The sequence below is a fragment of the Heterodontus francisci genome, chromosome 19, assembly GCF_036365525.1.
Source record: "Heterodontus francisci isolate sHetFra1 chromosome 19, sHetFra1.hap1, whole genome shotgun sequence".
Classification (NCBI taxonomy): Eukaryota; Metazoa; Chordata; class Chondrichthyes; order Heterodontiformes; family Heterodontidae; genus Heterodontus; species Heterodontus francisci.
The window spans coordinates 50,397,757-50,410,763 of NC_090389.1; the positions used below are offsets into that span (position 1 = coordinate 50,397,757).

Sequence of the window (13,007 nt, forward strand, 5' to 3'; positions counted from 1 at the left end):
GACAGGATTACTAGTCGTATAGCATAATGCATTATGCCACCATTCCCAGTTATAATTAATCTGCTTGGTTCCGGTCTTACCTATCCAATCATAACTACAGCATCTCTACCAACAGTTTCTCTTCCTATCACTGCACTGTAATCTCAGCAGTCTCCTACGATCCATTCTTAACTCTTTCTCCTCTTCAAATGCTACTCCTTGATGACATTATCCATAGATATGTGCCTTGATTTTAGCTACTCTGCCTGGTAGAAACTAGGTAGGGAGTGTGGTTGGGGGTAGAGGGAGAAGATAAAATGTAGATGGGGACTCACCCACTCCTTTCTTGTCCCTGTCCGACACCCATGCATCTGATAATGCACCCATCCCAAGCCTGTGGGGTCCTCTTTAGATCTGGTGATCGGGCTGCAATGAAGTCATGGGGAGCACTGCTGGGGAGCAGTGATGGCTTCCCCGCCAGGCCAAACCTGCAACAAATTGGCAGGGCTAGAAGAGGTCCAGCAAGTTAAATGTTTCAAATTCTTCCCTCCACCCTCCCTGAACTGCAATTCCCCTGCCGGGTTCCACCGATCCACCTATCTTGTGCTGGGGACTGTTCGCCCACATCTCCTGCAGTGGTCTTCTTCTATTCAATTTTAAAAGACGGCAGCCACATCTCGCTGACTTCCTGGCCATTAAAATAGGACAAGTTTGCTTGCTATCGCTCCCAAATGGGCATGTGTTTCCACCGGAAGTTAAAATCGAGTTCTGACATAAGCTTCCACGTGTATGCTAATGACACCAAACTCTACGTCTCACCACTTCTTTCAGTCCCTCCACTGCCTTGGCGTTGTCAAACTGCCTGTCCGACATCCAGTTTGGATAAGACAGAATTTCTTCCAGCTAAATGGAGAGAGTGAACCCATCATCTTTGACCCCTGCCACCAACTGCATACCCTCACCTCACTGTCTCAGACTGAACCAGACTGTTCACAACCTTCACATCCTATTCAGAGCTGGGCTCTGACCCCATATCCATTCCGTCACTACCAACTTCCACCTCTGCAACACTGGCTATCTCCAACTCTACCTCAGCCCATCCGTTGCCGAAACACTGATCCATGCCTTTGTCATCTCCAAATTCAGCTATTCCAGCCGCCCTTGCCCTCACTGATCTATATTAACTCCTGGTCCCCCCAGTGTGTGAAATTTCCAATTGTGTTTCATGTTTTTAAATCCTCTATGACCTTGCCCCCTCTGAATCTCTGCAACCTTCTCCGCACTACACCATCCCACCAAACTCTCCATTCCTCTACGTCGGCCTCTTCTGCATCCTCCCTTCCTTTCCTCCCATCTTTGACGGATTTGCCTCGAGCTCCCTAGGCCCCATGACCTGGGATTCCCTTCTTAAACCTCTTAGAGTTTCACCTCCCTTTCTTCCTTTAAGGCCTATCCTTAAAACCTATCTCTTGAACCAAGCTTTTGGTCACCTCTCCCAATATCTTTTTTCAAGTCAGCATCCATTTTTTCCTCGCACTTCTGCAAAGAATTTTGGAACAATTTTCTCCATTAATGGACTATATGAAAAGCTGTTAACCTTGGTAACACTCTTACCTCTGAGGCAGAATGTTATGGGTTCAAGAGCCACTCCCAAGACCTTTGCACATAATCTAGCCTGATGCTTCAATTCAGTACTGAGGGAGTGCTACGGTGTTAGAGGTGCTGTTCCACAGATGAAATGTTAAACCAAAGCTCTGCTTGCCCCCTCAGGTGGGCATAAAACATCCCAGGACAAGAGCTGGGGAGTTCTCCCAATGTCCTACCCCACACGAGATTGCCACAGCCTATAACCAGTTTCGGGCTCCCAAACTATTTTCAGGTTTGGGCCTCATTTGAATGTATCTGGCAAGTTATGGGCAACAAACAAGCACTTTGCTACAGCTCATCGTTTTGTGGGGGGGGGGGGCAGGAAAGCAGCTCTCTCCTGCACTGAGCAGGTTGGCAGATCGGGCCTGGAAGGGGAATGAAAGCTGATCCCAAGGTGGATAAGCACAGGCACAGGCTGCCACCCCACACCACAAAGTCTCTTCTCTGCCAGCTGTAATCTTCTGGGTGGAATGGGTTTGGATAGTCTCGATCTAGGTTCTCGTGAGCACAGGCCCACAGAACAAAGTTGCTCACGATTTGTCACAAATTTTCACTGATTTGACAATCTCAAAGTCAAAGAGTAAAATGAGCTTTATTTTACAAATGGCTTTGCCATAACAGAGTTTACAGTGCTTGATGCTCTAAGTGATAAATTACTCCATTCCTAGCACCAAATCCCTCACATTATTGAGCACAAGGTGCTCCCCAAAATGTGCTACATTTTGCAGGCAACATAGAGATTTCATTTTGCTAGAAATTTTCATAATAGCTCTGTTCAATAAATGTTTCTGTTTCTAATGTAGGTTTCCGAATGATATTTCAAATGGTATATTAGTTGTAATTATAACCAATTATTGAGTCACATGTCATCTGTATTATAAAAAATGCTCCAGAGAGTCATTAATAACATCAAATCTGTTCATAAAATATTTTCTGAAAAATGTTGCTTTTCTATTCCACAGGGCTGGTTTAGTCCTGGCCAGGTATTCGTGCTGGATGAATATTGTGCACGTTATGGAACCAGAGGCTGTCACAGACATCTCTGCTACCTCAATGATTTGCTTGAAAGGGCAGAAAATGGAGCAATGATCGACCCAACCCTGCTTCACTACAGCTTTGCCTTCTGCGCTTCACATGTGCATGGCAACAGGTAGAGTTCAATAACAATGTAATATCAGAGACCATAATCATTGTGATGAACAAACATTGGGGTTTGTAGTAGTCTTATGCAGGAGAGATGAACATTGACATTATTGTATTTGTAGATGAGAAGAAAATAAATTGCAGCGAACACAAGAGGATCTTTTCCATTCAATGGTTGTACCCATATTTTTCCATTTAACATGCACACATAGGGCTGGTGAAATAAATGGCAGCCCGCACGTGCGAGCCGCATGCCACCGTGATCTTGAGCGAGGCGGCTCATTGAAATATGCAGGGTGGCCACTCGCGCAGCCCCCGCCCCCCCCCCGGCCAATCACATGGTAGGGGCGGCCTTGGCAACGCCATAAATGGTGTCAGCTGTCTCTGCACAGGCGCTGGCACAGGCTGCCAGCCCTGCTCAGAGAATGCAGAGTTGCCCCCATTTCCGCCCCCACCCCTCACTACACTAAAAATAAATGTTTGGCCCATTTCCCCCCCCCCCCCCCCCCCCCGCCACCAATACACTGAAATTGCAGAGTTGTCCCCTTCTCCCCCAACTGCAGTGCAGAGGTCACCCACACTCAAAATGTTGACCCCGTTCTGCACTCCTCCCCCCCACTACACTAAAAATGCTTGGATCCCCCTCCTTCCCCACTTTGGTGGTGCCACCTGGACAGGAAATTGAAGGTGTATGAGTGCCGCTGTTCGCAATGAAGATCCGGATCTGGCGGTAAGAATGTGGCGAGTTGGATTTAAATGTATGCAGAAAGTTAATTTCAATATTTAAAGTTGGGTCCCGTCGCCGAGCAGCAGCGGTGGGGCCACCATGGAGCCTCGCAGCCGCCTGGAAGATTGGGCCTGGCAATCCTGGCATGGCTCCATGGTGGGGGTGGGTGCTGCCGCTGCGATCATCCGCCACCCCCCGAGCCACGGAGCCCGACGTCGGGCGCTCAACAAAATCCAGCCCATAAGGTTGCCCTAGTACACTAATACCCTTCTCTTGTCTTTGTTTTTTTTCCAAACAATATGTTTATCAGACAAGTGAGCTGTATGTATTATCCATGCTATTTAAAGTATTAGATAGAGATGGCACTACCCAAATCAAACAGTAGAAGATTCACTTGAGGTATGGAATGGTCATCTGCTGGGAGCAAATCCCATAAATGCCTTCATTTCTGGAAAAGGAACGATATATATCACTAATAGACCACATTATAGGCAAGTATGCAGACAGCTCTGATGTGTTGAAGTGTACAAACATGTGTTAGTAGTGTAGGCTGCAGAGTACAACAGAAAGGTTGTATTACAAGAATTTGAATTAGGTGATCTCTCACATGCTGACATTTTTAAGAAGCAGTACACACTCCAACATGATAGATAAATGTCATTTCAGTGGGATAGTCTAAGAGGCCCACCATTTTTTTATTTAAGCATAGTTGCATTTAGATTTACTCAACACTTCACGTAGAGATCTGCTGGATGATTTTGCAGAAGATATATGTTGCATTTTAATTTTTTTATAACTGTAACTCATGTTCCAGAAGTGATTTTGTTGGCTTCTGTTTTCCACTTGTTTATTCCTTTTCCATGGTTTCTTTAGTTTGTTGTACTTTGATTTTTCTTTATTTCTTTCACGCTTCCTTGGTTCTGTTTCTGGCTTTCTACAAACCAACTATCCTTTAAAGTGTGAAAGTTCCAGAATTACTTGTGTCACAGCCAAGTGTAGATGGTGAGGGGGATAAATCACTCAATCCCTCAGCAAATGAGCCAGAGAGTGACCTAAAAAAGGACAGAAAGGAGTCTAGAAAAGGTTCTAGAAAGGATTCCAAGTTACAACCAAAACCTGAGCCAAAAAGGTAAGTGCCATTTGTTAAGTGAATAGGAAAAGCTCCACATTTTACATTGTAACAATAGTAGCTAATGTGAATAGAAGTGGCAGCAGGTACCTCTATATGTGTATATTTTCTTTCCTCTCTAATTTTTTTTTCATTATTTCCATTCTTTAATTTCCTCCTTCCCCTTACTATAATATATACCATTTTCTGACCAAGAGACCTTTTCCAAGAACTCTGTAGCTGGCCTTAAGGAGGTGTGTGATTAGTTTCTAATTCACTTGACCTCCAATTCTCTGATTGTCCTTGTGGGTAGATGCCTCATTTTTGTGCAGTGCCTAGTTCTGACAGTTGACATCTCAGAATTGCTATATAAAGAATTACAAATGCAAAGCAGATCCCAACATGGCATATTGATATACCAATTCCCTGAGTCTAAACTACCCAAGCAGGTATTTGATCCACTTATTATGCACTTTTACATATGACTAATATTACTTAAAGTGTTTTATATGTTGTGTTATATAAAAGGTGCTCTCGAAAGATACTTACATAGGATAAAGAAAACCTCTTGTAACTGAAGTCTGTTAACACATCCGAGGCTAGCTAGAAGGGTCAACTAGATCCACGTGCCACTGTTTCACAAGAGATCTTTTGCATTAATGCATCGTAAGAAGTTAGAAGTCCACATTAACAGAAACATGGACTTAAAACACTAAATGACAGGTAGTATTTGATAGACATACCTAAAACTTAAAATCAAAAGAGGTACTAATTTTAATATTGGGATTTATTCAAGTCCTCCGTGATCATTAAAACACAGCTAAGAAAGGAAAAAAAGTTGTTCTTCAAGCATTTGATGGCTTCAGTTGAAATAAAAATGTAGCCTTTTATATTGAAATAAACAGGGTCAAATGTAGGTCTAACTGCATGTAGATTTTAATATGTGCTAGGGATAAACATTATCTTTTCATGTGATGGAGTTGCAGTAAGTTGTCTGTTTGTATTGTGTTATTATTGGGTCAGACAGTGAGACAACAGTAGCTTGCAGTCAGTCAGAGAGTAGAGAGCAAATGTGATTCAGATGTTACAGGACAGCCTGAAGGTCAAGACTGACAGAATGACAAGCTGTCACCAAGAAGAAACTAACTAGCTGGTGTCCTAGGTTCCAGTACACTGAAATGGTCTTGCTATCTGATCAATGTCAATGTAGAAAGTAACAAAGGTTTCTGTACAAAACATGTATGTTATTATTTGCAAACCTTACATGACATATTAAAATTGTTTGATCTATGCAATGCAAAAAATTTCCATGCATACTTTTTTGAGGGAGAGCTTTTAGAAAATTGAAAAGAAATAGGTAAATTTAAAATCATCAAACATGGTGACTATTATGAAGGGAATTGTCAAATGCTGAAAATAATATTGTTTTAGAAAGTAGTATTTCATAACTCCATTTAAATCACCTCTGCAGAATCATTTTTGTAGCAGATTCCACTGTAAAGACAATTGCAAATCTGTATAAAAGGTATTTCCCCCATCCTTTATTTGAATAAATATTGACAGTAGCTCTAATGATGTATAGTATTTTGTTTTGCTATTGCGCTACTTTAGTTTTTAAAATTCAGATTTAATTCTTATCATTCAGTCAGATTTTCATATAATCAAACCAAATGCAACTTTGCAAGCTCAAATACGTTAAAAATTCTCTTTCTAATTTGCCTATCATTGTGTAAGAAAGATCCACTTAGCCACAAAAGCTATAAAAAGTAGCGTAGTGGGGGCTTGATTATTTGTAAATTTTGACAAAAAACATTGGAAATGTTATTATTTGTGACATGGCCCGAGATAGGAGACTGTGAGGAGAGTGAAGCTGACAGAACTGGTGCTAACCACTGTGACAAAGACTTGAAAAGCAACCAACATGACATCTTTCCTATCACGCTGCCGAAAATGTCATCTTTGTGAACGACAGTGAGAAAATGGTTTGCCGAAGTTTTGAAAGGTAGAGTCGAAAGACGCTCATCATGTCAGATGTAATATAGTCCGCAGCTGTTTGAGAAAGGAAATCCTAGTGGCCATGACGGGTTTCAGTTGGCAGGCCCTCCGAGACATCGAAACCACTCCAAAAATGGCTACAATTGACCTGTGGATTGTACTCATCTTGTGGTCAAATGCTCGGCTCCCATCACAGGTTCTGCCACATAATAGCCAGCTGTTAGCATCTGTTTTGAATAAAGGCTTAGATTTCTACAATTATTAGCAACAAATAGAATTTTAAAAAGGAATCTACTTTAATTTTTCAATGTGTTTTATTTTACTTTTCTTTATTAACACACACAGTAGTGAAGATATTATCTTAACTGTTTTAAAAAAGAAAATCCAGTCCAGTCTTTCCATTTTGTGAAAAATGCTATACATGTCATTTTGTGTTACATATTCATCACAGCTTTTATCTCAGGTACCCAAATGTTCTGTAACTGAATGTGCTGGGAGAGGTTCCATTCAACTGTAATATTAAAACAAAATGTATACTCGGCACAGTTTATATTTCTCATATGCAAATATTGATTTTTTGTGTGGCTTTCATTAATATCTTAGTAACGCTTTAATAATTAGCACTTTATTAGCAGGTGAGAATCCCAAATCTCAAACCAAAGGTTTCGTTTAATGATTGAAGATCTTATCCTTTTCTATTTGAATTAAAAAAATGCATCACATGGCACTTTTAGCAGTAGAAGGGACACATATTTAGAGTTGTAAAGCCTTTAATCCAATGTGTTTTTTTGGTTTGTTTACACAAATAAATCTGTACATTATTGAAAAGGTCTTGAAATTATAAGACATATTTATAATGTTATGTTTGTACAATTTTTCTACTGTATTTTGAAAGGAAGGGGGTAGCTTGTTACAATAAGCTTCACCAAAGTAAGTGTAAAAAGAATTTGCTTTTCAAGCTCTAGAGTAGGATTTCATGTGGGATGATTTGCCGTATTAACAGCTTTCTATCTTATTGGTCACTGCAGCACTGCAGTATAGATTGTAATTTCTGAGCCTAAGGTCACAATTGATGCTTGCAAATAAAGAGAAATAAAGCTGACCAATTAACCCCTGACAGGAGGTTTATTAGAGGTTCTGTAATCCCTTATCATGCTTTTGTGTTGCCAAACAGGCTGGTGCTGGGGATTTGCACAGCTTAAAGTGTACACTGAAGGAGGCCTATGGAAAAGGACTGTTTATTCTATTCACAGTCTACTCACACTACAGAAAGGGAGACTGAGCTGGTGTAGACTGGATAGTAAAATACAAATCCCTCTACTTTGCTTTTGACTGAAGAACCTGGTAATGTTGTTTGTCTGGGCTGTTGCTTCCTTTCGTGAAAGGATTAGGTCGGCCTCTTTCCCTCTTATTATGGATTATTGGCTGGTGTAAATATTCAGGAACTATCCATATTGTTTAACCTGAAGTTGTGAAATAATAAGGAAATGCTTATTTGCGCAGGACTGAGTTTGTTCTCTTTTATAAAACACACTTCATCCAAAACTTAAGCCATATGGGAAATAGCCTGGGAAAAGCAGCCTTCTCGTAGTTTTAATAATATGTTCCCTGATTACTAAGTAGAAGAGGTCAAAAAGTGGCACTGAGTATTTAACACAAAGATATTTGAATTGTGCAGTGCAGAAATGTTTTTTTAAACTGCGGTTTGTCATCTTTAAAATCCATAAGGTAAAAAGAAAATGTTTATTTTTTTTTATTTTTGGTTCTTTTTAATTCAATGAAGATGAAATACACTTTAAAAATTTTTAATGCTTTATGATATATTCACAATTTACAAGCATTCTTAAATTACTTCTGTTAGTGCTATCATATTAGTATGAAAATGTTCCAATAGTGTGGGTGCATGTTAGCTTCTGAAGCAAGGATGATATTTTAAGGAGTCAAACTGGGAAGAAATGGCACCGTTAGTTATTAAAAATAGGCAATTTTATGTCACCACGCTTTTCTCATCAGAAAATGGACCGAAATTATAGGACTGCTGCCCAGCAGAACCAGGGCATCAGCAACATGAAAATGAAGTGTAGTAGCTTACTATCCTGTTACTGTCACCGCGGTGACCATTGCTATTTTGCTGAGGTCCTTTGAGTAAGTGTCATGGGCAACCACTTCAAGAGGGCACCGAGCTAATTGAAATATTTAAATTGGGGTCACTAGGATTCCGATGCCAGTTCTGGACTGCACTGGGCGGAGCATGCACCCTTGCAATTCCAGCCCACATCAGCTGGAGCCTGGGCTGAAGAGGAGACAGAAGGTAAGTTACTGCATATCTTTGTGGGGCTGGGAAGAGAGGAGTTCCTCCAGGCACCACAAAGCCAGGCTGGCACTGCTCCTGCTCCGCCTTCCCTTTCTACCTAACATCTTGTAGCCAGAGGTTGGCTAGGCCCAGCTGGTTGGCTGCCCCAGCTGGTTGGCTGCCCCAGGGCACTTGATTATCTGCTGCAGCCCACCGTCCCAATGCTAATGAGACCCGGATCTCAAATGGACCAGGCCTTGTCAGGACTACTGATGGCCTGCTGCTACATCTTGCCTACTAGAGGCCCAAAGCCTGCTTGGAGGGAAAATCCACCTCAAGGTCTTTTTAATAGCCAGAATAACATTATATCAATTTCTAGCCCCAAACTTTGTTTAAAAGCCCCCAAGGACCATGCACCAAACCTTCGTACAATCATAACAAAACATATGGTTTTATTTTGTCTTTTAGCCAGTAAGGTGTTGAACAGTATTCCTACCTCATAACGTGAACACTGTTCCCCAAAATATTTGTCAAATAATTCAGTAACTGATTAAAGGAGACCATCCAAATGAGATTTAGCTTTGCCGGATTGCTGGAGAACTTCAATATAAAAGAACAAAAGTATATAAAATTTATACCACAGCCTTAAGAAGTACAAAACTGAATGCTGAAAAGGTAGAAGGGAGTGAATATTACTTCACTGGTTTCCGGTGTGAATTGAATTATGAAAAAACAGTGCTAAATGTTATTTTCTCTGTTTCCAGGCCGGATGGAATAGGAACTGTAACAGTGGAAGAAAAAGAACGTTTCGAGGAGATCAAGGAGAGACTGCGCTTACTACTTGAGAATCAAATTACTCACTTTAGGTGAATATCAGATAGAATATCAAGCTATTTGATGCACATTTCTACTTATTGCAAGTAAATGTAAGGCTGTTTGATTTTGGGGGTGAGTGCAGAAAAAGATAACTTAATATCTCAGAATACATTCCGATAAGGATCAAATGTTATTGTAGAATCTTATGCCAGCTCTGTATAACTTTGCAAAGAAACAAAGAAAATCATCTGTAGAAATAACGAGTTCTTGACATAAAAACTGAAAATGTTGGAAACTTGCATCAGGTCACAGAGCATCTGTGGAGAAAACAGTGATGGAGGTGGTATTTTAACCCCAAGGATGGGTGGGTGAGGGGTTGAAAAAAGTTAAACATCAATTCCAAGTCTGACTTAACCACTTCTGCTTTACCTGAGGAGGGAGTGGGAAACAGTCAGTTCTCAGAAGGCAGGTCTGTCACTAATATCTTTTAAGGATGTTGCATGCCTCCATTTTGACAGGATTTCTATTTTTAACCCATAGAGGCCAGGTTTTCTGGGACTTGGAAATACCAGCAGGTAAAAAGTGACAAGAAGGGCTGAATCTATGAAGTAACAGAACTGCCTGTGGGCTAGGAGGAACAAGACTGTTTCCTCCAGGCCCAACAAGTCAACCTCCTTACACACCCCGCGATCCTCCCACCCCCACCCTCCCCGATCTCTTACCTGGCATTCGCTGCCAGGCTGCTTTTCCATCAACGGGCAGTCAGCCTGTCAATCAGACTGGCTGTCGGGCAGGAAACCTGCTTTAAAAAAATTGAAAGACATCCCTGTAGCTGATTTCTGCGGGGCCTCTGGGAAGCCCACACTTCCAGGTTTCACATCCAAAAATCCTCCCTCCACCAGGCCAATTTAGCAGATGCAGCATGTGGGCATTCTGGACTAGAAAGGGCAAAAAAAATTTGAGGATTCGAACACCTGGTCTCCAGCCAATGACCTTTCCTAGAAATCCGTACATGAGCATCTCATGAGGACAGTGTCCTCCTCCACAATTGCAAATAGCCTGCCAACACTCACTGCCTATCTTGGACATATTGGATGAGTTACTGAGGAATGACCAATGCCTATGGAGCTATACCCCAGCTTGAGCAGCAGCACGAAAAATGATGATGAAGCCAACATGGTGATGAGGTGATGGTGTTGAACCCATACTGGTCAGCAAATTCCTTAAATTCTCTGGATGTGAATTGGGTGCCATTGTCACATATTAATCTTTCAGGAATCCCTTGCTCAGCAAACAGAACTCATACTGCTGAGATGATTGTTATGGCTCTCAAGTCTTTCACTTTCTGGATAAGAGGGAACTTTGAGTAGTAGTCTGCAACTATGAGATACCGTTCTTGATTATGTGTGAATAAATCGACTCCTACAGTATGCCATGGTCTGGGTGGTGCTTCAGTAACTATTATCTCTTTTTGCTGTGTGTTTCTGTACTTCTGGCATGCATTGCATGTAGACACTATATTTTCAATATCTTTGTATATGCCTATCCAGTACACAGCTGATCTGGCTCTGAGCTTACACTTTTCCATTCCCATGTGGCCTTCATGTATCTTTTGGAGAAGTTCTTCCTGCATTGTTTTGGGTGATTATTCTGGATCCAGCCAGCAGAACACCATCTTCTACTGAGATGTCATCTCTGACAGACCAGTACTGACCTATTACTGGCTGCGTTTGCTGTATCTTATCAGGCCATCCCTGGATCACTTGCTGAGATAGCATCTGTAACTCCTCATCTTTGCTGGCCTCATCTCTAATTTGACTAAGTTTCGGTGCTGTTATATTCACTAGGTGTTGAATGTTTATACCTAGATCTTCTATCTCGTTTCTCCTGTGGTGCAACTGAGATAGGGTATGCGCCAGCACCATTTCTCTTCCTGGCTTGTATTTCAGAGTGAAATCGTAACTCTGAAGCCTCAAGAGTAACCACTGCAGTCTTGCTGGTGCTTTTACATAGATTTATTTTGTAGGTCTGCTCCAGTGAACGATGATCACGCTCTACTGTGAACTTCCTCCCATAGAGATATCTGTGGAACTTCCCACATCCATACATGACTGCCAAAAGCTCTTTTTCTATTATGGCTTATCTTGTCTGAGCTGATGTTAGAGCTTTGGATGCAAATGCTATTGGCTTTTCCTCTTGTACCAGGGCTGCTCCCAGTCCTTTTGAGGAAGCATCTACTTGCAGAGCATCAGTTTCTTTCTGTCATAGTATGACAGACTTGTCTCCTTGCTTACTACCTTTTTTGAGTTTATTGAAACTCCTGTCGTGTCACGCTGACCACTGGTACTCTATATCTTGTTTCATCAGCTCCTGCAGGTTTGCTGTGTGTTCGGATGCGTGGTATGAAGGACTCATGTGTTGGATCAAGCCAAGGAAACTTCTCAACTCTCTCATTTCTTGGGGCTTCCATCCCAGAGATGGCTGAGATTCTTTCAGGATTCGGCTCGACTCTGTCAGGTGTGTACACTATTCCGAAGAACTGTCATTCTGTCACTTTCACAATGCTTTTGTCTGCATTTAGCATAATCCCAGTTTTCCTGGTTCTCTCCATGGCTTCATAAGAACATAAGAACTAGGAGCAGGAGTAGGCAATTCAGCCCCTCAAACCTACTCCGCCATTCAATACGATCATGGCTGATCTCATCTCAGCCTCAACTCCACTTTCCTGCCCGTTCTCCATAACCCTTCAACCCATTACTAATTAAAAATCTGTTGATAAGATGTAGATGGTTGTCATGATCTTTTCCATCTACACCATATATCTGGATATCATCTGCTATGCCGACTGCTCCTTTGCATCCACTGTATGTCTCGTCTACTTTCTGCTGGAGCACATCCTGGCTCACTTTGAGACCACGAGGTAGATGCAGGAATTTGTGCCATCCAAAGGGTGTGTTGAATGTTGTCAACAGCAAAGATTCTACATCTAGCTTCACATTCCAGTAGCCATTTCTGGCATCAAGCTTGCTGAAAACCTTGGTCCCTATCAGTGCTGGTGGGATCTCTTCCAGTGTGGGAATAGGGTACTGATCCCTCTTTATTGCTTGGTTAAGATCTTTGGGATACAGGCAATTTCTTAGCCATCTATTTGGCTTCTCTCTCACCACGATAGAATTTACCCAATCTGTAGGCTCTGTGACTCTGTCTTCTTTTCTTTTCTTCCATTTCTTGGAGCTCTCTTTCAAGCTTTCCTTTTAGTTCTATTGGCACCTTACGTGGGGGATGAATCACTGGTTTCA

General features: G+C 41.7%; 1 protein-coding gene across 5 annotated transcripts in view; it reads left to right on the forward strand.

Moving 5' to 3' along the window:
• The window catches only part of cadpsa (Ca2+-dependent activator protein for secretion a), a 593,453-nt gene that overhangs the window by 408,276 nt on the left and 172,170 nt on the right, over positions 1 to 13,007 (forward strand). For all 5 annotated transcript variants that reach the window (XM_068051590.1, XM_068051591.1, XM_068051593.1 and 2 more), the window contains exons 13-14: positions 2,589 to 2,776; positions 9,657 to 9,758. In XM_068051590.1, the coding sequence (XP_067907691.1) occupies positions 2,589 to 2,776; positions 9,657 to 9,758 (290 nt within the window). The remainder of the gene's footprint in view (positions 1 to 2,588; positions 2,777 to 9,656; positions 9,759 to 13,007) is intronic.